At 47.7% G+C, this 22,536-nt stretch overlaps 1 protein-coding gene across 2 annotated transcripts in view; it reads right to left on the bottom strand.

Moving 5' to 3' along the window:
• Positions 1–22,536, bottom strand: part of LOC105465371 (transcription factor 7 like 1) — a 181,052-nt gene that overhangs the window by 14,920 nt on the left and 143,596 nt on the right. For both annotated transcript variants that reach the window (XM_011713782.3, XM_011713781.3), the window contains exon 4: positions 12,734–12,817. In XM_011713782.3, coding sequence (XP_011712084.1) covers positions 12,734–12,817 — 84 coding nt within the window. The remainder of the gene's footprint in view (positions 1–12,733; positions 12,818–22,536) is intronic.

The raw sequence follows: 22,536 nt of genomic DNA, 5'->3' as shown, positions 1-22,536 counted from the left end.
TATATTGTGAGTTAGATAATAATATGAAAAGTTAATGTTACTGGGTGGGTGTGATGGCTCAAACCTATAACTCCAGCACTTTGGGAGGCCAAGGCAGGTGGATCATTTGAGGTCAGGAGTTTGGGACCAGCCTGGCCAACATGGTGAAACCCCGTTTCTACTAAAAATACAAAAATTAGCTGGGCGTGGTGGCAGGTGCCTGTAATCCCAGCTACTCAGGAGGTTGAGATAGGAGAATTACTTGAACCCAGGAGGCGGAGGCTGCAGTGAGCCGAGATCGTGCTGCTGTACTCCAGCCTGGGTGACAGAATGAGAATCTGTCTCCAAAAAAAAAAAAAAAAAGTAAATGTCACTTTCTTCATTTTGAGGACTGTACTGTGATTATTTAAGAGAATGCCTTTGTTCTTAGGTAATATAGCTAAAATATGTAAGGGTAAAGGGTCACAATGTTTCCAAGTTACTCTCAAACTTTTCAGAAAAGAAAAAAAGAGAGAAAGAGAGACAGAAAAGCATAAAGCCCAGGGGAAAAATGTGTGAATATGGATAAAGGTTATATGGGAGTTCCTTGTATTATTCTTGAAGCTTTTCTGGGAGTTAAATAATACCCAAAAGTTAATACTGTGTACTAAGAATTACAATCAGTATTGAGGGTAGTACAGAGCACCAACAGGATATGCTATGGGTTTTGGAGATTTCTGCATCTACACAGGTATACTGGTGAGAAGATGGAGAAGCTATGTACAATTTTATTAATTTTTTTTTTTTCAGACAGGGCCTCACTTGGTCACCCAAGCTGGAGTGCAGTGACCTGATCATGGCTCACTGCAGCCTCAACTTTCTGGGCTCAAGTAATCCTCCCACCTCACTCTCCCAAGTAGCTGGGACTGCAGGTATGCGCCACCACGCCTGGCTAATTTGTTTTATTTTTAGTAAACATGAGGTCACACTATGTTGTCCAGGCTGGTCTCAAACTCCTGAGCTCAAGTGATCCTCCCACCTCAGCTTCCCAAAGTGCTGGGATTACAGGTGTGAGTCACCGAGCCTGGCTATATGTACAGTTGTAAAAGGGAAATTCCAACGAATATTTTTGAGAATTGGCATGTTAAGCAGCATCAGGTTTCTCAGCTCACAGCTGGGGCAGAGCTATTGATGCTCTTTAAGAGAACATCCAGCACTGGCTCAGCAATCAGTACTTCGACAGGAAACTCTCCAGTTTGCTCCCAAGAGTGACCCAATTTGCAATGCTAAAACTGAGTGTTTACCATTATTAGTGCAGACAATGCCCCTATGCCAGTGGTTCTCAAAGCTCAGTGGTTCTCAAAGCCCAGACCAGCAGCCTAAGCATCACCTGGAAACTTGTTAGAATGCAAATTCTCAGGCTTGACCTACTGCGAACCACTGAATCCAACTCTGGGAGTGGAGTCCAGTGATTTGTGTTTCACTAAGTCCTCTAGATGACTCTGGTGCCTGCTTAGGTTTGAGAACCACTGTTCTAGAAATGGTTCTCACAAGGGCTGCAAAGTTGAAATCATCCAGAGAGCTTTTAAAATTCCCAATGCTCAGCTGGGCGCGGTGGCTCATGCCTGTAATCCTGGAACTTTGGGAGGCCGAGGCGGGTGGATCATGAGGTCAGGAGACCATCCTGGCTAACATGGTGAGACCCCGTCTCTACTAAAAAACGTAAAAAATTAGCCGGGTGTGGCGGTGGGCGCCTGTAGTCTCAGCTACTCAGGAGGCTGAGGCAGGAGAATGGCGTGAACCCAGGAGGCGGAGGTTGCACAATCTCGATTGTGCAGCCTGGGCGACAGAGCGAGACTCGGTCTCAAAAAAAAAAAAAAAAAAAAAAAAAAAAAAAAAAAGCTCAAGCCACATCTAAATTCCATCAGAAACTCTAGGGGTGGGGTTCAGCAATCTTTGTTTTAACAAGTTCCCCAGATGACTCCGATGCCTGCCCAAGACACCCACCAACGAGATGATTAGGAAGATGCTGCCAGTGTCTAAACAGTCTTGATGGGGTCCTTCGAATACTGAGAAGATGACAACCAAGAGAAATTCTAGTTTTGATCCTGCTGAAGATGCTAAACTCTGACAGAAAGTAATTGGACACGAGACTAACACTTGCAGTAATAATTCATTTCTGTTTGGAGTATATTCTACATTTTTTTTTTTTTTTTTTGAGGCGGAGTCTCGCTCTGTCACCCAGGCTGGAGTGCGGTGGTGCCATCTCCGATCACTGCAAGCTCTGCCTCCCGGGTTCACGCCATTCTCCTGCCTCAGCCTCCCGCGTAGCTGGGACTACAGGTGCCCGCCACCACGCCCGGCTAGTTTTTTGTATTTTAAGTAGAGACGGGGTTTCATTGTGTTAGCCAGGATGGTCTTGATCTCCTGATCTCATGATCCGCCCACCTTAGCCTCCCAAAGTGCTGGGATTATAGGTGTGAGCCACCGCGCCCCGCCCTGTTCTACATTCTTTTTTTTTTTTTTTTTTTTTTTTTTTGAGACGGAGTCTCGCTCTGTCGCCCAGGCTGGAGTGCAGTGGCGCGATCTCGGCTCACTGCAAGCTCCGCCTCCCGGGTTCACGCCATTCTCCTGCCTCAGCCTCCCGAGTAGCTGGGACTACAGGCGCCCACAACCGCGCCCGGCTAATTTTTTGTATTTTTAGTAGAGACGGGGTTTCACCGTGGTCTTGATCTCCTGACCTTGTGATCCGCCCGCCTCGGCCTCCCAAAGTGCTGGGATTACAGGCGTGAGCCACCGCGCCCGGCCTGTTCTACATTCTTGAATCTCAAATACTAAACAAGATCAACAGGTCAGGATGTAGCCACGTGTTTGCTTTTATTATTTATTTATAATTCTCTTTCCTTCCCTTGCCCCATCAGTATTAGACTTGCCCCTATGTATTAGTCTGTTCTTGCATTGCTACAAAGAAATACCTGAGGCTGGGTAATTTATAAAGAAAAGAGGTTTAATTGGCTCACAGTTACACAGGCTGTACAGAAAGCATGATGCTGGCACCTGCTCGGCTCCTGGGGAGGCCTCAGGAAACTTTTAATCATGGAGGAAGGTGAAGGGGAGCAGGCGCATCTTACATGGTGGAGGAGGAATAAGAGAGAAAGAGTGGGGGGAGGTGCTGCACACTTTTAAATGACCAGATCTTGCAAAAACTTGCTCGCCATCACAAGAATGGCACCAGGAGATGGTGCTAAACCATTCATGAAGGACCACTCCCGTGATTCAGTCACCTCCCACCAGGCCCTACCTCCAACACTGGGGATTACAGTTAGACATGAGGTTTGGGTGGGGACACAGATCCATACCATATCACCTTATGACTTGATCTGACCGATGAAATATTTGCGGCCGGGCGCGGTGGCTCAAGCCTGTAATCCCAGCACTTTGGGAGGCCGAGACGGGCGGATCACGAGGTCAGGAGATCGAGACCATCCTGGTTAACACGGTGAAACCCCGTCTCTACTAAAAAATACAAAAAACTAGCCGGCCGAGGTGGCGGACGCCTGTAGTCCCAGCTACTCGGGAGGTGGAGGCAGGAGAATGGCGTGAACCCGGGAGGCGGAGCTTGCAGTGAGCTGAGATCTGGCCACTGCACTCCAGCCTGGGTGACAGCGTGAGACTCCGTCTCAAAAAAAAAAAAAAAAAAAAAAATTTGCAGACATGAAATGAAGTGAGAGGAAGCTTTCAATATGCTTCCCTTCTTTTGTGTCTGCCACATGCCATGAGAAGGACATGCCCTAGACAGCCACTGGTCCTGGGATAAGAGCCATGTGGAAAAGACCTGAACCTCCCCTTAACAAGCTAAAAGAGTCACTCCAGGTGACCCACAGGTCTATCAGTGGAAAAAGAAATGTTAGCTAATGTAAGCCACTGAATTGTTTGTTACACAGCATTATCAAAGAAATAGTTGACTTGGGCTGGGTGTGGTAGCCCATGCCTGTATTCCCAGCACTTTGGGAGGCTAAGGCGGCCAGATTGCTTGAGCCCAGGAGTTTGAGACCAACCTGGTGAACATGCCAAAACCCCATCTCTATGAGAAATACAAAAAAGTAGCTGGGCATGATGGTACACGCCTGTGGTTCCAGCTACTTGGGAGGCTGAGGTGGGAGGATCACTTGAGCCCGGGAGGTGGAGGTTGCAGTGAGTCGAGATTGTGCCACTGCACTCCAGCCTGGGTGACAAAAAAGACAAATAGCTGACTTAAGACATAAAGTCTACAAAAATATTTTTTGAGAAACACAGAAAAGTATAAAGAATGATACCACACCCAAAACCTGCCACGTGGGATTGTTTTTATAGCTTTTAAATTTTGTTCTTTTTTCTTAAATAAAACATCACAGAAAGTTAAATCTTCTTAAACACTCCACCAGTCTTATGCTCCTCCCCACTTCCCAAAGGCAGCTACCATTTAAATGTTCCCATTCTCCCTTAAAAATATATACGACCAGTAATCCCAGCACTTTGGGAGGCTGAGGCAGGAGGATCGCTGGAGCCTGGGAGGTCAAGACCAGCTTGGGCCATATAGTGGAACCCCATCTCTACAAAAAATAGCTGGATGTGGTGGTGCACACCTATAGTCCTAGCTACTTGGGAGGCTGAGTAGGGAGGAATGCTTGAGTTTGAGGCTGCAGTGAGCTATGATCATGCCACTGCACTACAGCCTGGGTGACAGAGTGAGACCCCGTCTCAACCAAACACAAAAAAACAAAATCCGGGAGGCTGAGGCAGGAGAATTGCTGAACCTAGAAGGTGCAGGTTGCAGTGAGCTGAGATCACGTGCCATTGCCTGCTTGGGTGACAAGAGTGAAACTCCGTCTCAAAAACAAAAACGAAACCACAAAACCAAAACCAAAACCAACACATACACACAAAAACAAAACCCCAAAAATATGGATGTTAAAGGTGCTTCTGGTGAGGCTTCAGATGGAAATGGGGAACATGTTAATGGAACTAGTGGAAAGGTGATTCTTGTTACAAAGTGCGAAGAAACATGACTGAGTTATGTTGTAGTGTTTTGTGAAAGGTAGAACTTGTGGGTGATGAATTTAGATATTCAGCACAAGTTATTTCTAAGCAAAGTGCTGAAGATGCGGCTTGGTTTCTCCTTACTGCTCATAGTAAAATGTGAGAAGTAAATTATTGTTAAGCAAAAAGGAACCAGAACTTGAAAATTTAGAAAATTCTCAGCCTAGCCTCATTGCAAAAAAAATGAGGTGTGTTCCTGAGAGAACACCAATGGTGTGGCTGGACAATCAGATACTAAGGAGACTGGGGTTATGACTCATGGATTCAATCAATCACCTCAGCAGAAATATTGCCCTTTTGGATTAAAGTGGACAAAGACAGGACGAAGGGAAAGAAGGCTGTCAGACTGCTATAGAATGGGCTATAGTGATGCGGCTGCAAACATTTGTTATCCTTCAAGAAGAGGGAAGAATGACCCCAAGAGGGGATTCAGAAGGTGTGGCTGCCGCCCAGGGCCTCAGGGGCACAGCTCCCAGCTCCCATCCTGGTGGGCTGGAAGGACAGAGAATGAATGGTGCCAAAGAGGATTATTATTGAACCTTAAAATTGAATGGAACTCTGCCAGCAGACTGCCTTTAGACTTAAGACAGTAAGTCTTTCCTGCCAGTCTCCAGCCTACCCTCTTAAATCTTTCTCCCTCTACACATTCTCGCTCACCCACTCACTCATTCACTATATACACATACATCACCTTGGTTCTGTTTCCCTGGAGAACCCTAACACAGAACTGTTCTATATCTTTTTTAATTTTACTTTTCATATCATGCTAAGCTGACTAGGAGAACTGTTCTATATCTTGATTGTGGTGAACTCATGTATGACTGTAGGAGTTTGTCAAAACTCACAGAACTATATACTTGTGTGAATTTCACTATATGTAAATTGTATCTTAAAAATGAGGAGGTTGGGCATGATGGCTCATGCCTGTAATCCTAGTACTTTTGGAGACTGAGGTAGGAGGATCACTTGAGGCCAGAAGTACAATGCCAGGCTGAACAACATAATGAAACCCTATCTCTAATTTTTTTTAAATGGGGGAAAAGCGCACACGTATACAAATATATGCACAGGATGTTAACTTTAGCTTAAAAAATGGGGCCAGGCGTGGTGGCTCATGCCTGTAATCCTAACACTTTGGGAGGCCAAGGCGGGCAGATCACCCGAGGTCAGGAGTTCAAGACCAGCCTGGTTAACACGCGAAACCCCGTCGCTACTAAAAAATACAAAAATTAGCCAGGCGCGGTGGCAGGCGCCTGTAATCCCAGCTACTTGGGAGGCTAAGGCAGGGAGAATTGCTTGAACCTGGGAGGTGAAAGTTGCAGTGAGTTGAAATCGTGCCATTGCACTCCAGCCTGGGCGAAACAGTGAGACTCTGTCTCAGGGAAAAAAAAAAAAAATTGGGCCAGGCATGGTGGCTTGTGCCTGTAATCTCAGCACTTTAGGAGGCTGAGGCGGGCGGATCACTTGAGGCCAGGAGTGCGAGACCAGTCTGGCCAACATGGTGAAACCCTGTCTCTAGTAAAAATACAAAAAAATTAGCTGCGCATGGCGGTGAATACCTTTAATCCCAACTACTCGAAAGGCTGAGGCAGGAGAATCTCTTGAACCCAGAAGACAGAGGTTTGCAGTAAGCTGAGTTTGCACCACTGTACTCCAGTCTGGGCAAGAGTGAGACTGTCTCAAAACAAACAAACAACTGGAAACCATCTATATCTATATTTAAAATGTTTAAATAAAAGGCAACCAGGAAGAGAGAGGTGGCAAGGTTTCAAAGTTGGTAGATATTTCTGCCTTTGCACTAACCTCATGTAGATTTTTCTCTATACCTTCCTCTATCCCTCGACTCCTTACTCCCTAGGTCTCTTTTCTGATTCTGGATGCTCAGCCTAACAGCAAAAATTTGCATTTAAAAAAACCATGAATATCTGACCACTTTCCAAAAAGCTGGATTAAGTCACTCTAAAGTTCTGGAGAACTGCAACCATTTCCAAATTACCTAGATTATTTGTCTTCTGGCCTCTGGCCCCATTTGCCTGTAACTCAGTAGAATTTATTAGGCATCTACCTGGACAGGTAGCATTTTGGTCACCAGATAGAAAGCAAGTTAAAAGTACACACACATACAACCCCCACCCCCAGACTGAAATACTATTGAACAAAATGTTTGTGGGTTGTGGGATTACACATCTTTTTCTGTGTTTTCTGGCATTTTCACAAGAGTTCTACATAGTACATGCATTACTTTTATGGTTTCAAAAAAGATTTTTTAAAATTAAAAAACAGTTCTGAAAGAAAAAAGGGGTTGGATCTTGGGTAAATGTGGGTAGAGAAGGGTTATTAACTTTTTACCAGACCGTTCATTCTTCCATTCATTCAACAAATGTTCCCGAGCATTACAACAGGCGCTCAGATGCGATTCCTGTCTTCGTGTTGCTTATATTCTAGAGGGGCACATATGTGCATATGTGTTTTGTGTGGCTGGACACAGTGCTCCTGCGGGAGAGTGGAGGGAAGACAGGCACCTGGCATGTGGGGCCATGGTGAGGGGTCTGGATAATAATCTGCAAGTGATGAGATTACACTGATCGGATCTTACAAAGAGTTGCTTATATAATGTTCCTGTTAGTCTTTAGAGCTTGTTTTGAAGGTGTAAAATCCAAATTATTAATACTTAACTTCATCCTGCACCCTGGCCCAGTTGTGACTTGCTTAGACATACTTCCTCGTTAGGCAGCTTCTACATGACTCACTAAATCTCTGCAAGTATGCAAGCTGTTTCTTTCACTTGCTCAACTCCCAGGGCAAACCTCATCTTAAATATTTTACTCCTGACTCTAAAATACATTTCATAAGCTCAAGTATTTTAACAAAAACGCCAGTGTCCAAACCTCTGTGACTCCCTCCGAAAAACCTTCAAGTCCTGTTCACACGTCTAGCCTGGAGAGCCGCACCGAGTAAACTGGGATGTCTCTAGGTCCTCCTTCCACTCCGCCTCTGGTCTGTGATTTGCAATTACAACAATGATCCTCAACTCTGGCTGCCCCTTGGAATCTCCTGGGGAGCTTAAAAACTAAGATACCAGCCGCACCCCAGACCAATTAAATCATATCCTTGGGGGATTAGATGCTAAATTCTATAGGCTCATTATCTCTGTTACCTCTGCAATCTGTCCATTTATTCTGGCACCTAATTCAGGCCCTCATTACCTCTTAGTTTTGCTAATTAAACAGTATTTTCATTGTTCTTTCCTTCTCATTTAATAATAGTAGAGGTAGCGGTAGTAGTGGTGGTGATGCTGGGAGTAGTAAGCTAATAGTTATTGAGGACTTACTTTGTAGTAGAGGCACAATTCTAGACTAATTACAATACACTGGCTCATTTTTGCACAACGACTCTATGAAGTCAGTCCTCTTCTAATCCCCATTTAATAGATGAGGAAACCAAGGCAAAGAGAGATGAGGTAATTTGCTTGGAGCTGCATAAATAGAAAGAGGTGGATCTGGGATTTCAACCAAGTGTATTATACAGCCTCCCACTCATATACCCTCCTCCCTGGGTAGCTCAGGTTTTGCTCCTGCACATCCACACCTCTTGTTGGAATGAGATGCTCTGCCTCAAAAATTCAGAATGATGGTCTTCTCCCCATCTGTTGAATTCCCAGTTAATGTTAAGATTTTCTCCCATGAATGTTCCTTAAGTTTTTGAGGCCTGTTTCTGCTTTGCTATATTCGAATACAGACTATGATAATATAACATATACTAGAAAATTATCCATGTTGCTATCTATAATGCCATGTGTGGCAATGGTTCATGCTTCTCTGCCCTTAGACAAAATAAGGGACCCCTGCCCCACCACAATGCTGGGTGATTATTTGCAGAGCACACATCTGCAACGGTTAGATGTTTGTTTGGCAGTTGGAACTGTGGGTGAAGAACTTTCTTGAGAGTCCTACAACTCTCTTGATGGGATTTTATATATTTTTCTGTCACAAACATTGAGAGTAATAAGTGATCATGAAGACCTGATTTATTTGAATAAAAGTCTAGAAAGAAAATGGAAGCTTAGAAAGGACAAACAACTGATTATGTGTATCAATACAGTATCTCAGAGTCAATGAAAAGATTTACAGGAAGCAGAGAGTAGTCAGGGCTTGGGTGTCAGCTGCGTTGCAAAAAAACAGGAAAATGAGTGGAGTTAGTTATCAGATGGCGACTGGAGCGCTGAGCTGGGCTACAGTGGAGTGGCAGAATAAAGGAGGTGACAGAGGTGAGGGAAGTCAGGTGGTAAACATTAAAAAAGAAACAGGACGGTGCTCACAGGGGCAGGAAGTCTGAACACAGGGTTTTTTTTTTCATTTCTCAGAGAATGATTGCTCTGTGCAAAAGGAAAAATGGGAAACTCAGAGTACACGTGTTAGTTTTGTTTTTTGTTCACGACAGGGTCTCACTCTGTCATCCAGGCTAGAGTGCAGTGGCACAATCATGGCTCACTAAAGGTTCGAACTCCCAGGCTCAAGAGAGCCTCCTGCCTCAGCCTCCTGAGTAGACAGGACTATAGGTGTGAATGACCGCATTTGGCTAATTTAAAAAATTTTGGCCGGGTGCAGTGGCTCATGCCTGTAATCCCAGCACTTTGGGAGGCCGAGGAAGGCAGATAATCCCAGCTACTTGGGAGGCTGAGGCAGGAGAATCGCTTGAACCCAGGAGGCAGAGGTTGTGGTGAGCCAAGATCACATCACTGCACTCTAGCCTGGGCAACAAGAGCGAAACTCCGTCTCCAAAAAAAAAAAAAAAAAAATTTTTGTGTAGAGATCTCGCCATGTTGCCCAGACTGGTCTCAAACTCCTGGCCTCAAGCAATCCTCTCCTCTTGGCCTCCCAAAGTGTTGAGATTAAAGGTGTGAGCCACCACACCTGGCCCCCATGTGTTAGTTTTTTTTTTTTTTTTTGAGACAGAGTCTTGCTCTGTTGCCCAGGCTGGAGTGCAATGGCACAATCTCAGCTCACTGCAACTTCCACCTTCCGGGTTCAAGCAATTCTCCTGCTTCAGCCTCACAAACAGCGGCAATTACAGGTGCATGCCACCATGCTTTTTTTTTTTTTTTTTTTTTTTTTGAGACGGAGTCTAGCTCTGTTGCCCAAGCTGGAGTTCAATGGCACAATCTCGGATCACTGCAACCTCCGCCTCCCAGGCTCAGGCGATTCTCCTACCTAAGCCTCCCGAGTAGTTGAAATTACAGGTATGCGCCACCACGCCTGGCTAATTTTGTATTTTTAGTAGAGACAAGGTTTCTCCACATTGGTCAGGCTGGTCTCGAACTCCTGACCTCAGGGGATCTGCCCGCCTCAGCCTCCCAAAGTGCTGGGATTACAGGAATGAGCCACTGCACCCGGCCTCATGTGTTAGTTTTTAAAGGGAAATAACGTTCTTTTTTTTTTTTTTTTTTTTTTTTGAGACGGAGTCTCACTCTGTTGCCTAGGCTGGAGTGCAGTGGCCGGATCTCAGCTCACTGCAAGCTCCGCCTCCTGCGTTTACGCCATTCTCCTGCCTCAGCCTCCTGAGTAGCTGGGACTACAGGCGCCCGCCACCTCGCCCGGCTAGTTTTTTTGTATTTTTAGTAGAGACGGGGTTTCACCGCATTAGCCAGGATGGTCTCGATCTCCTGACCTCATGATCTGCCCGTCTCGGCCTCCCAAAGTGCTGGGATTACAGGATTGAGCCACCGCGCCCGGCCGGAAATAACGTTCTTGAAAAGTAGATGGAGATGCAACAATATTCAGAGAGACACTAAGACAGAGGGCCCAGTCATCTCAGGTCTTCAGGAGTGGGCTGGGGGACGGCACAGAGAGGTAGAGGAAGGCACAGATCTGAAACAGAGATGGCTGCACTGGGGGCAGGTGCGGGGCACCAGCCAGGTCTAGGGTGGGCAGATGTGGTCCGGACATCCTCCACCAGGACTGACTGGCACCACTAGAGGGCACCTGCGCCTCATACTTGACCACTACCCTGGCTTATGCCTGAGGTGTGGGGTGCTTGTTCAACGGGCAGCTTGTGCCTTGGCAACTGGCCACAGAACCTGCTGCCTTTCCTGGATGGCTGGTCCCGCCACTCACGGTTCCTTCCACTGTCATCCTTGCCTGACTCCCTGGTGATGGCTGTGACAATCACCTGAGAGCTGCATGTGGCATCCCACTGTAGATCCCAGTGTAAAATCCCAAGGGCTCCACAGGAGTGTGTCTCCTGATTACTGGAACTCACACAGGCTCCCTGCACCCTTATTTATTTAGCTTTCTTTTTTTTTTTTTTGAGACGGAGTCTCGCTCTGTCGCCCAGGCTGGAGTGCAGTGGCCGGATCTCACCTCACTGCAAGCTCCACCTCCCGGGTTTATGCCATTCTCCTGCCTCAGCCTCCTGAGAAGCTGGGACTACAGGCGCCCGCCACCTCGCCCGGATAATTTTTTGTATTTTTAGTAGAGACGGAGTTTCACCGTGTTAGCTGGGATGGTCTCGATCTCCTGACCTCGTGATCCGCCCGTCTCAGCCTCCCAAAGTGCTGGGATTACAGGCTTGAGCCACCGCACCCGGCATTTATTTAGCTTTCTGCGCACATCTTCTTTCTCTTCTGCTAGACTCTAAGCTTTTAATGAATAAGAATTATCAGCATCTCTTAAAATGTCCTATGAGATGAAATAATGTCTGGGATTTGCTTTAAAACCCAATGCAGCAGGAGGGAAATTCTGGGTAAAGGGAATATGGGGATTCATTATATAATTCTCTCTACTTTTACACATCTTTAAAATTTTCTATAATTAAACTTTAATAAACATCATAGAAGCCCAATGCCTCATACCTAGTACAGGGCAGTAACAGTGAAGCCCTAGGTCTGCTTGTCTATAAAATGCACAGGCCATGCAGGAGGGGGTTCCCTTCTAACCGCATCCCCTGATTCTGAGGCTCACTGTACAGTGGGCAAGCACCAGTTAGCTTGTGGGGTGAGTGCGTCTTAAGGCAAGTGTTGACCCAAGCGCCCAGGAAAAGCCCAGGAAAGTAGGATATCTGGCTCTGTTCCAGGAGCATCTCTTATCAGCTATGGGTTTCAGTCCTTTGCATGTCCTGAGGAGGTCAAAGGAACTGCTTGGACCTACTGCTCCAGTCACCCAGGATTGTCCAGACCCTCCTGTCCAGCTGGTATTGCCACAGGGCCTGGCAGAAAAGGCTCGGATGCCCTGAGGAGCATTTGTTTGCATATGTCCTATTAAATTATTTCCTATAACATCCTGTACAGAAGAGCCTCTTCAACATTGCCTGGCAGCTATGAGGGAGAAGAGGAGGCAATTCTGGGTGAGCCTCAACAGGAGAGAGAGGCCACCCTTACCCACGTGAAGTGGGCAGCAGGTTCAGATGGCAGCCAGGAAGGATCGGAGGCAGGCTTCCATGATGAACCAGGGTGAGCAGCCAGGGCCGTGGGGGTTGGGGGACAGCTCTTCCAATTACACAACATCCAAGGCGGTGTGGTGTGTGTGTTGAGGTCACAACCCAATTGGAGCCCCAAGCACTCAGCTCCTCCTCACTGTACTCACACATTTGAGGAAACACTGTTGGACCCCATCTGCTTCAGCACAATGGCAGAAGGCAGTGGCAAGGGATGAGGCCAGGCATAGTGGCCCTTTGGTGCTTTGAGGTGAAACAGACTTACCAAGTGTGCTGGAGATGGTGACCTTGTGTCCTTGACTGTGGCGCTGGAGGGGACATCGAGGAGGGGCCATTTCATCTGCAGGTACTGTACAGGGAACAGAAAAGAAAAAGCTGTTGGTGAGATGAGGCCTCACAAGTACCCACAGTTTGCTGGGCTCTGCTGTTAGGGCACCGGGGCAGGCCATTGGGGTGGCCTGCATTTTCACGCCACATGCCCTGTACTGGATCGATTTCCAAATGATTATAACAGGGGCAAGCATATATTTACAATCACCACCACCCTCACCATGCCCTCTGTCATTTTGGTGGGGACACGAATGGCAACTAAGCTGAAGTTTAAGTGGCGGTGAGAACTGATCCATTTCAGCACAACCAATCAACATAGTCAAAGAACCTATTGGTGAGGCTCAAGTCCCCTCCCTATGCTGTAGTCATGGACAGGCAGAGCTGATCAAGGAAGCAGAGGCTCCCAGACGGCCATCCTGCCCCATCCATTTCCATCGCTTACGACATGCACACACAATGCTCCCCATGAAACAGCTGTCCGGAAGTATCTGGGAATGAACGAATAAAAGTCATCTGCCTGACACAGAGTCACGGGCAACATCTACCCCAACTCAAGGATGCTGAGCTTTACTTCATTATAGCGTCTCTCAACCTTGAAAAGATTACTCAGTACCCCATTCTTTCCCACATCAGTGCAAAAAACCCAAACCAAACAGTATCTCTCCAACACACACACACACACTCTCTCTCTCTCTCTGGCATGGCACAGTCCTTGCCAAAAGCCTGGAAAGAATGAGCTGAGTGGAGCAGCAGGCAGGAACACTGGGAAGGGCCCTTCTGGGCTCCGGAGCCCTGCATTCATGGGTTCAGGCTCTTACTCTGCCAACACAGGCTGTGTGACCCCGAACGAGTGACTAACAACTCTGAGTCCCAGTTTCAGCATTTGTAAGGCAAGGTTATTATCACTCACAGTACAGGTTGCTCGGAGGACTAGGGACAGTGTCACATATTGAACACAGTGCCTCGCACATGGGAGACATTTGATAAATGACGCCTATTATTTCCATAAGCAAACCATTAGTCTTTGCCAGGAGCAAAAGCACACATGTTGTGTTAGTGTCAACACTGACAGGTTGCTTCTGGGCAGCAGACCCGCAAGCAGCCTCTGCAGAATTCTTGAGACTCCTTTAAGAATGAAAGCTGTAATGGAAAGTGGTGGCTCCAGGAAGTTTCACAGAAAGAAGTCTTTGGCTGGGTGCAGTGGCTCACGCTGTAATCCCAGCACTTTGGGAGGCCGAGGTGGATGGATCACTTGAGGTCAGGAGTTCAAGATCAGCCTGGCCAACATGGTGAAACTTCATCTCTACTAAAAATACAAAAAATAGCTGGATGTGGTGGCGCAGGCCTATAGTCCCAGCTACTCGGGAGGCTGAGGCAGGAGAATCACTTGAATCTGGGGGGCGGAGGTTGCAGTGAGCCAAGATTGTGCCACTGTACTACAGCCTGGACAACAGAGTGAGACTCTGTCTCAAGAAAGAAAGAAAAAAGAAGCCTTTGAATCATCCCTCGCTCTGGTCATGTAATATCAGGAAAAACCCACCACAATTTGGCTCTGCTGTGTACAGGAGCAGGAGGGCGATGGGAAGAGCCCCCGAAGGCCCCTTTGCTCTTCATTCACCATAAGTCTTGACCAAGACAGCAGGGACTGGGCTTTCAAAAAGGTGTCCATGGGCAGGAACAACTTAAGGCCACATGTGTCACAGACCAGCCTAGCACATGGGATGAGCCAAGCAGGCCTGGCTTGGGAGACCTGGTGCGAAGTGGGAACGAAGCCCTATGAATTAGGACAGTCTTTTCACTTTGTGACCTCTGTACCCCCACCCCTCAAATGGGGTCTCACCTCTGTCCCTGTCCTCTGCTACCCTATCTTCTTCCTCCCTTCCCACCACCACCCATCCCTTCCCCTACCCAGAGTCCACACACACTACATGAAGTAACTGGGATTTCAATGCCTGTGGCAAGTTAAAAGCACTGGGCAAATATTGGTATTAGTTAAAACTCATTTCCACTGTGAATAACATTTGTGCTACATTTGCAGTTGTCAAAGCATTTTCACACATAAAACCCAGTATAATCTTCACAACAACCCCACAATTACAAGTAGGGGTGACTACCCCAAATTTTAAAAGAAGCTAGGCTGGGCGCAGTGGCTACGCCTGTAATCCTAGCACTTTGGGAGGCCGAGGTGGGAAAATCATTTGAGCTTAAGAGTTCAAGACCAGCCTGGCCAATATGGTGAAACCCTGTCTCTTACTAAAAATACAAAAATTAGCTGGGCGTGGTGGTGCACACCTGTAGACCCAGCTACTTGGGAGGCTGAGGCAGAAGAATCACTTCAACCCGGGAGGCAGAGGTTGCAGTGAACCGAGATCACACCACTGTACTCCAGCCCGAGTGACAGAGTGAGACCCTGTCTCAAAAAAAAAAAAAAAAAAAAAAAAAAAAAAAAAAAAAAAAAGGAGCTAATGGACATAAGCAAAGGCTAAAAGGCTTGCCCAACTTCATACAAGAGAGCTGAAGCCAGAGCCTAGGTCTCTTGACTTCAAATCCCACATCTTTCACAACACCGAGTCATAAAGCTTTTCCTAAGACTGTCTTCCTCAACTCCCCACCCACAGCTTTTTCTTTGCTCGGATGTGTTTTCTCTCTCCTTCTCTGTCTTGCACGGGGCTGGCCATCCAGAAACCGGTCCATGCATGTCAGTGTTCTCCTGGAGGGATGCCGAGGGTGCCCAGAGCTTGCACTTGAAGCCTAAACACCAGTTTTTCTAGAAGCAACAACTTGAACATTTCTGGTTTTAAAAATTGAACTGCAATAGCAACTATGAGGTGCTGAAGAGAAGTATCCCAAATCTATAGCCCCTAACATTAAACAGGACAGATGGGTTCCTAAAATCCATCAACTCTACCAGCATCTGCTGCCTATTTAGGGCCACAAAGACACACATTCATTCTTGTTGGCTTACCGGGATGTCCTTAGATCATATGGGGGCGGTCCAAAGAAACGTGAACCCTGGTTTGGGACGGTGCTAGAGTTTTGGGTCTTAAATAATACTCTCAAGTGACCTTACAGATTGTCTGGCAGAGTTGGCTTGTAGGACTGTAGTGCAGGGTGTCTCAATCTCGGCACTATGACATTTTGGGCTGGATAATTTTTTTTATTGGGGGTGGTGGGCTGTCCTGTAAAGTTTAACAACGACTTTGGCCTCTAACTATAATACTAAATGCTGATGCACTCCCATATAAATAATCAAAAATGTCTCCAGACTTTGCCAAATGTCTCCTGGGGCTGAGGGAGAGACTCTTCCCTTCCCCAACTGAGAATCACTGCTCCAGTGGCCAAGGAGCTGGTACCTAATACACCATGTGCTCCATGAGGGTTTGTCTGCCTTGGTGCTAGGGATATCAAGGTACAGGTACATTTATATATGCTTGTCTTTTGTACACACATTCATAGCAAGGGTGTTCAGTAATAGCCACTCTTTTGGGTGTCTGACCATGCACTTGTTTTATCTACATAACAAGAAGTCTTGGCTTCTGCTGGGAGGAGACCACTGGCTGTGCCTACCATTGATACTTGGTCCCCTACAGATAAGTCAGGCAGTGTGAGGGAAAAGAGCAGAAAGGAGAGGTGGTCCTGGGAACAGTGAGCATCCCACTGGGACTCACCCTGCTCCAGCCATGCCTGGGGTGGTGCGGGGGCGCTGTGCAGGGAGGGACTCACTCTGGGAGGCAGGGGTACGGAGGATCGTCACTTACTCTTTTCTATTCGTCTTTTTAAGATTTGGAGATGACTGATGGGGGTGGAGGAAGAGCTCTAAGACTTTGGAGTCCCTACAGCTTGGCCATGGACAGCCTCTCCATCACAATTCTGAAAGGACAGTTGAGCTTCCCAGAACCATGAACTGGGGCAGCAGGAGCCAACGACACCCGTTGTAATCCTCTTCCACTGCAGTACCAGACATTTGAAGGTGGCCAGGTAGTTCTGAATTCCTAGGTCAGGCCCAGCCCAACTAGAGTGGAAATAAAGTTCTTCTGTTTATTTATTTTTATTTTTTAGTTTTAGAGATGGGGGTCTTGCTGTGTTGCCCAGGCTGGTCTTCAATGTCCAGGCTCAAGCAATCCTCCCGCCTTGCTCTTGCAAAGTGCTGGGATTACAGGTGTGAGCCACCATGTGCAGCCAAGAAAGCTCTTCTTAGCTGTGAGGCCAACCCCACCATCACCCGAGGGCAGTCACTCAGGGTGGGAGCACGTCCTTGGGGAAGCAAGTGATGGGCAACTGTGCTTAGATTCTTTTCATGGTAATGGTATGTGGGCGGGTTAAAACTGCTGGATTCTCCATGCCCAGTCTAGGCTACATTTAAGTGGCTCTGCAAGGCCCAGCTCCTGACCAGTGTGTCATGGCTGGGCTTCTGCACATAGCAAAGATGTGTACACAGGCTGGTTCCGCCACCTCCCCCCTGGGGGATGTCCACTGGAACATAACACATTGAAATGATGATGGCTGGGCGCGGTGGCCCATGTCTGTAATCCCAGCACTTTAGGAGTCCGAGGCGGGCGGATGGCGAGGTCAGGAGTTCGAGACCAACTGGGCCAACATGGTGAAACCGCATCTCTACTAAAATAATACAAAAAATTAGCTGGGCGCGATGGTGCGTGCCTGTAATCCCAGCTACTCAGGAGGCAGGAGAATCGCTTGAACCCCGGGAAGCAGAGGTTGTAGTGAGCCAAGATTGTGCCACTGTACTCCAGCCTGGGCGACAGAGTGAGATTCCGTCAAAAAAAAAAAAAAAGAAAAAAGAAATGATGTACGGCATCAATACAACTGATGGCCAAGCAACAGCTATCGCTCCCACTTCTGGGGTGCTTTCTATGGCTTAAATACTCTCTTTTGGATACTCAATAATAGAAAGGAAAACACCAAACCCAAGTGGCAGGTACTACTGTCTTCGATTTACATGCGTCATGACTACCTAAGACAGGACAGATATGCAGTTTTCCAATCTCACTGAATCTGAGAAACTCTTTTCTGGGGACTGGGGTTCTGCTACTATGGTTCACAGTTAAGTAGATTGAGGCTGTGGTTTAAAACATGTCTTTACCTTGTTAAGGAAGGATGATTCTAATCCTATTTTTACATTGTTTTCATTGGAGCAGTTGTTGCATTTTTCTCTCAGCATTTACCAAAATGGTCATGTGGTTTCTCTTATTTGACTCATTTATGAGATGTATATATAGCAATAGATTTTCTTACATGAAGGCATTTTTGCGTTTCCCAGGTAAGCCCTATTTGGTCATGGTGGTTTGTTCCTTCTTATGCTATGTTGTGGAATGCTAATCACGTTCTAAATTTTTGACTTACATTCCTAAGTAAAGGTGAACAAAGTTTTCTTTTCTTTGGGTAACATCTTTATCGAGTGTTGCCATCAGTGTTCTTGTGGCTTTATTATTTCGAGGGGCTCCTCTCCTCTCTTTCTCAATGTCTTGGGCTCCTCCTTAGAGCCTCCTTGGGGTGAGCATTTGGCCAGGAGGGCTGTTTCTACTCCATGTGGATCTCCGGAAGGGTCCCTCCGAAAGATGCTGTCACTAGAGAGCTAGAGCCCCCTTTCCTGCAGAGAGGCGGAGAATCCATCCTACAGACTCCTCGCTTTGATTGGAGCCATGGAGCAGATTAATTGCAGCTGTGCCCTGGAATTTCCCCAACACACAAATCTTCGTGATGTAAAACAGCTGGGAGGAAATCCCAGCATGCCCTGTACAGAGGCAGGACTGCCAATGAGCTACGGAGATTAACCCTCCGGCTCCCAGAAGGTAGGGAGGGCCCCGCCCTCCGGCTCCCAGAAGGTAGGGAGGGCCCCGCCCCAGCCGTCCTCACCCTGTCCCACACTTGCTTAGTGTGGACAGGACTCTACAGGGCTCGGGGGAACGCCCACATTCTCCCTGTTCGCACGTTCTCACAGAAAAGCCTTTAAGCAGGGCCTGGGCAACAGAGGAAACAAAGCTTCACGTTACAGAATCCACAGCTCCCCACAGTTGCACACAAGGAAAACAAGTCAGCTCCCAAAACTGCGCAGGTGAGAAAACTCCAGCCCAGAGAACGCCTTCCGCTGCTTCTAGAGGACAGGCCCAGTAGGCAGATAAAGCGCCCCTGTCTCCAGCCACAGTCTCGCCCATTTTTGGCCAGCCGCCTATCAGCAGACGCAAAGGGTCCCAGTTTTGGTGACCGGTCCTTCCTGCCTCTCCGGACCCCTATGGTAAATAGTGACTTTGGGGACCCAGAGCCAGGGTCCCCTGTGATAGAGAAGCAAGGGTTTCCCAGGCTTTTCAGGAGATTTCAAGTCCCACTGCCACCCAGAACCCAAGGCTACCCCCAAACCCCGGGTGCAGGCGGCTTCCCACCACAGTGACAATGACATTATTCAAAATGCTCTCCTTGTCCTCTTAGAGGCTCTATGTAACAGGAACCTATACTATAACCATATTATAAATGACAAATGTGAAGAAGTGATCTGTGCCTCCCCTCTCCATTCTGCCACAGTTGCAGTCGTTTCTCACCTGGACTCTACTGCAAATCCTACTAGAGTCAGCTTTCTTTTTTTTTTTTTTTTTTTGAGACGGAGTCTTGCTCTGTCACCCAGGCTGGAGTGCAGTGGCCGGATCTCAGCTCTCTGCAAGCTCCTCCTCTCGGGTTCACGCCATTCTCCTGCCTCAGCCTCCCTAGTAGCTGGGACTACAGGCACCCGCCACTTCGCCCGGCTAGTTTTTTTTGTATTTTTTAGTAGAGACGGGGTTTCACCGTGTTAGCCAGGATGGTCTCGATCTCCTGACCTGGTGATCCACCCGTCTCGGCCTCCCAAAGTGCTGGGATTACAGGCTTGAGCCACCGCGCCCGGCCTTAGAGTCAGCTTTCTAAACACCAGCCAATCTCTCCCCTGCTCAAAACACTTCCCTGGTTGGTTTCTGGGGTCAAGAGATAAAGCCTCCAAACTCACCAGCAATCCCGCACCACCCTATCCTTCTGGCTTCCGCCCTCACACCCCCAACCCCGGCTGCACAGTCCTCGCTGCACTCTGAATGCACCACGTGGCCCCGCTGCTCCCCGGCCTGCTACGGCCTTTACCCCGTCCTTCACTTGTGGGAAACTTTAACCGCTTCTTCAAAACCCAGTTCTCCCAAGGTCACCCTCCCTGGCATGAGTCCTCCACGAGTCCGTCGCTCTCGAGGAGCAGCACACGGTATTCCCACAGCACTCACCAGGCTACTCTTCCTCATTTACACACTCTGCCTGCCCTTGGGACTGTAAGCTCCTCAAGGATCATGCCTGCAGCTCAATTCCTCACCTAGAACCTGGCAATCATGATGTGTTGAAACCCTGTCCCATGCTGTATTAATGCAGTGAGCTTAGGCCCAGTTTCCACATCTGTAATGTGGGGTTGAACAGCCTCTCCCTGAAGCCTTTAGGGAGGCAGCACACACGGGAGCCCATTTCACTCGTGGGCAATGCCTGCTTCTCACAGTAACTGGCTTAGTTCTGCCGAGAATATGTAAACGTAGCATGGAGGCTGGGATGCCCAACTTGGCCAGTTCCTGGAGACCCGTTTCTATCTTCTGTAGTAAAGTTCACAAATGGATCCAAGTTTGAAAATACATCAACACTAGCAATGAATTTGGGAATAGGGAGACAGAAAAGCTTTCCCGACTGGGAAAACATTTTTAGTTTTCAGCAGTCAATAAGAGAAAATGAAAGTGTAAAGAACTTGTTCCCAAACAAGATGGATTAGACAAAGTTCCAGGGGCAAAAGTATAAAAGAAGTTTTATACTCTTATCCCTGAGAATGAGTTGTTTACGCCTTTGCATAACTTGGTGGATGGCACTAAATCCCAAACACGACATTTTTTGTTTTACCTGAGTGTAGGTTAGATTCTTTCTTGAGGTATTTTTTTTTTTTTTTTTTTGAGATGGAGTCTTGCTCTGTCTGTCGTAAGTGCAGTGGCACAATCATAGGTCACTGCAACCTCCACCTCCTGGGCTCCAGAATCCTCCAATCTCAGCCACTCAAGTAGCTGGGACCACAGGCATGCGCCACCACGCCTGCCTAATTTTTTGTACTTTTGGTAGAGACAGGGTTTCACCATGTTGCCCTTGCTGGTCTCAAACTCCTGAGCTCAAGTGATCTGCCCACCTTCACCTCCAATTCTGCTGGCATTACAGGGGTGAGCCAACGCACCCAGCCTGCACTGGTCTTAAACCCATGAAGTTACTTTGCTCTCTCTAGCACCTGTCGCAGCATTTAGTCAACAAATGGTTTTAAAGCCCATGCACTGGTAGCAGAGGGGCTCCAAAAGCATTTCATGACTGAATAGTAAGAGTGTGTCAATCAGGTGTCAGTTTCACCATAAACACGTCTTTCCCCGGCTTTCCCCAAATGATTCTTTCTTTTTTGGATGATCTCAAACTGCTGTTTTCCCCTCCCATTCCAAAGAACCTGGCAATTTTGCCTCCCAGATTTGACACAAGGTTTGTTTTTAAAAACTGGCTCCCCCTCAGAAGCCAAGCTTTTGTTTTAGAGCACAAGAGGCAAGAGATCTGGGTTCCAGGCTCTTTCTAACCTTTCTGGACTCCGTCTTCTCACCTTTAAAATGGGAATATTTTACTTCATCAGCCTGAAGCAGGGGCTGGACTAGATGGTCTCCTTTGGAAGGAAAAGTCGAATGCAGCTATTTGTCTAAACACGGAGGGCACTGAGAGTGCCGACAGTGTTGAGGTGTTCAACAAATATGGAATCAAGGGTCCTAGCTGAACCCCACTTACAAGCTGTGTGCCTGTGTACCTCACCTTTCAGAACCTCTGGTTTCCACATGTAAAACAGGAATAAGAACACCTATTGCCTGGCAGAGTGGTTATCTCATGTGTGGCTGTCAAACTCAAGCGTGAGTGTCCTCTCACACCGGAGAGGACCAGGCAGAGTGTGGGGCATGTGAGGAGCTTGTAAGAACTCTGTGATCAGTCACTAAATGTGTAAGTTATTGGTATTCTATGAGCCTGTGACCTGCACTTTACCTGGGGGAGGGGAAGAGCCAATTAACACAGAGCTTGGCCACTCATAGATCTATGGCGCTTCGTGGGGAGAGAGGTCTGGTTCAGTGGTGTGCTGGTAAATACCTAACAACTGGCTCTCTAAGCAAAAAACAAAGTGAAAAACCAAAGCATTTGCTGGTATTCATGGTGTAAATACGCCCACTGATTTCAAGGTACCACGATGAGCAGTGCGGAAGAGATGCTTCCAATTGTCTGGGTGCCAACTGGCTCGGGCACACCAATGCACGTGGGCAGGAGCTGGGTTGGGGGGGCGGTGGTCTCAGATGTGTCCTGACTTGCTGGGATGGCTGGAAAGCTGAGACACACATGGTTCTCAGCTGACGTGCGCCTGCCTGCTTGAGGTCTTGATGGAGAGCCGGACACTTGGCTAGGTATGTCCCCCTGACAGCTGCGTGCTCTGGAGGAGGGAAAACTCTGCTCCCAGAGCACTAGGCATAGCCATTCTGTGGTGGCCCTGACCAGGGGGACCCCTGGGACAGAGCCCTAGGTTTTCAAACAATGTCAAAGTTCAACTTGTTTTCGGGTCCGCATTTCTGCAGCCTGGAGTGCTGGGCCTGCTGAGTCGCAAGCTGCCTCTCCCATCGGCTGTGACCTTGGGTTTGCTGGGCCTGGGCAGTGTCCGTGCTCACTGCCCAGTCA

This window comes from Macaca nemestrina, chromosome 13, assembly GCF_043159975.1.
Source record: "Macaca nemestrina isolate mMacNem1 chromosome 13, mMacNem.hap1, whole genome shotgun sequence".
Classification (NCBI taxonomy): Eukaryota; Metazoa; Chordata; class Mammalia; order Primates; family Cercopithecidae; genus Macaca; species Macaca nemestrina.
This window is presented reverse-complemented; position numbering and strand designations above follow the sequence as displayed.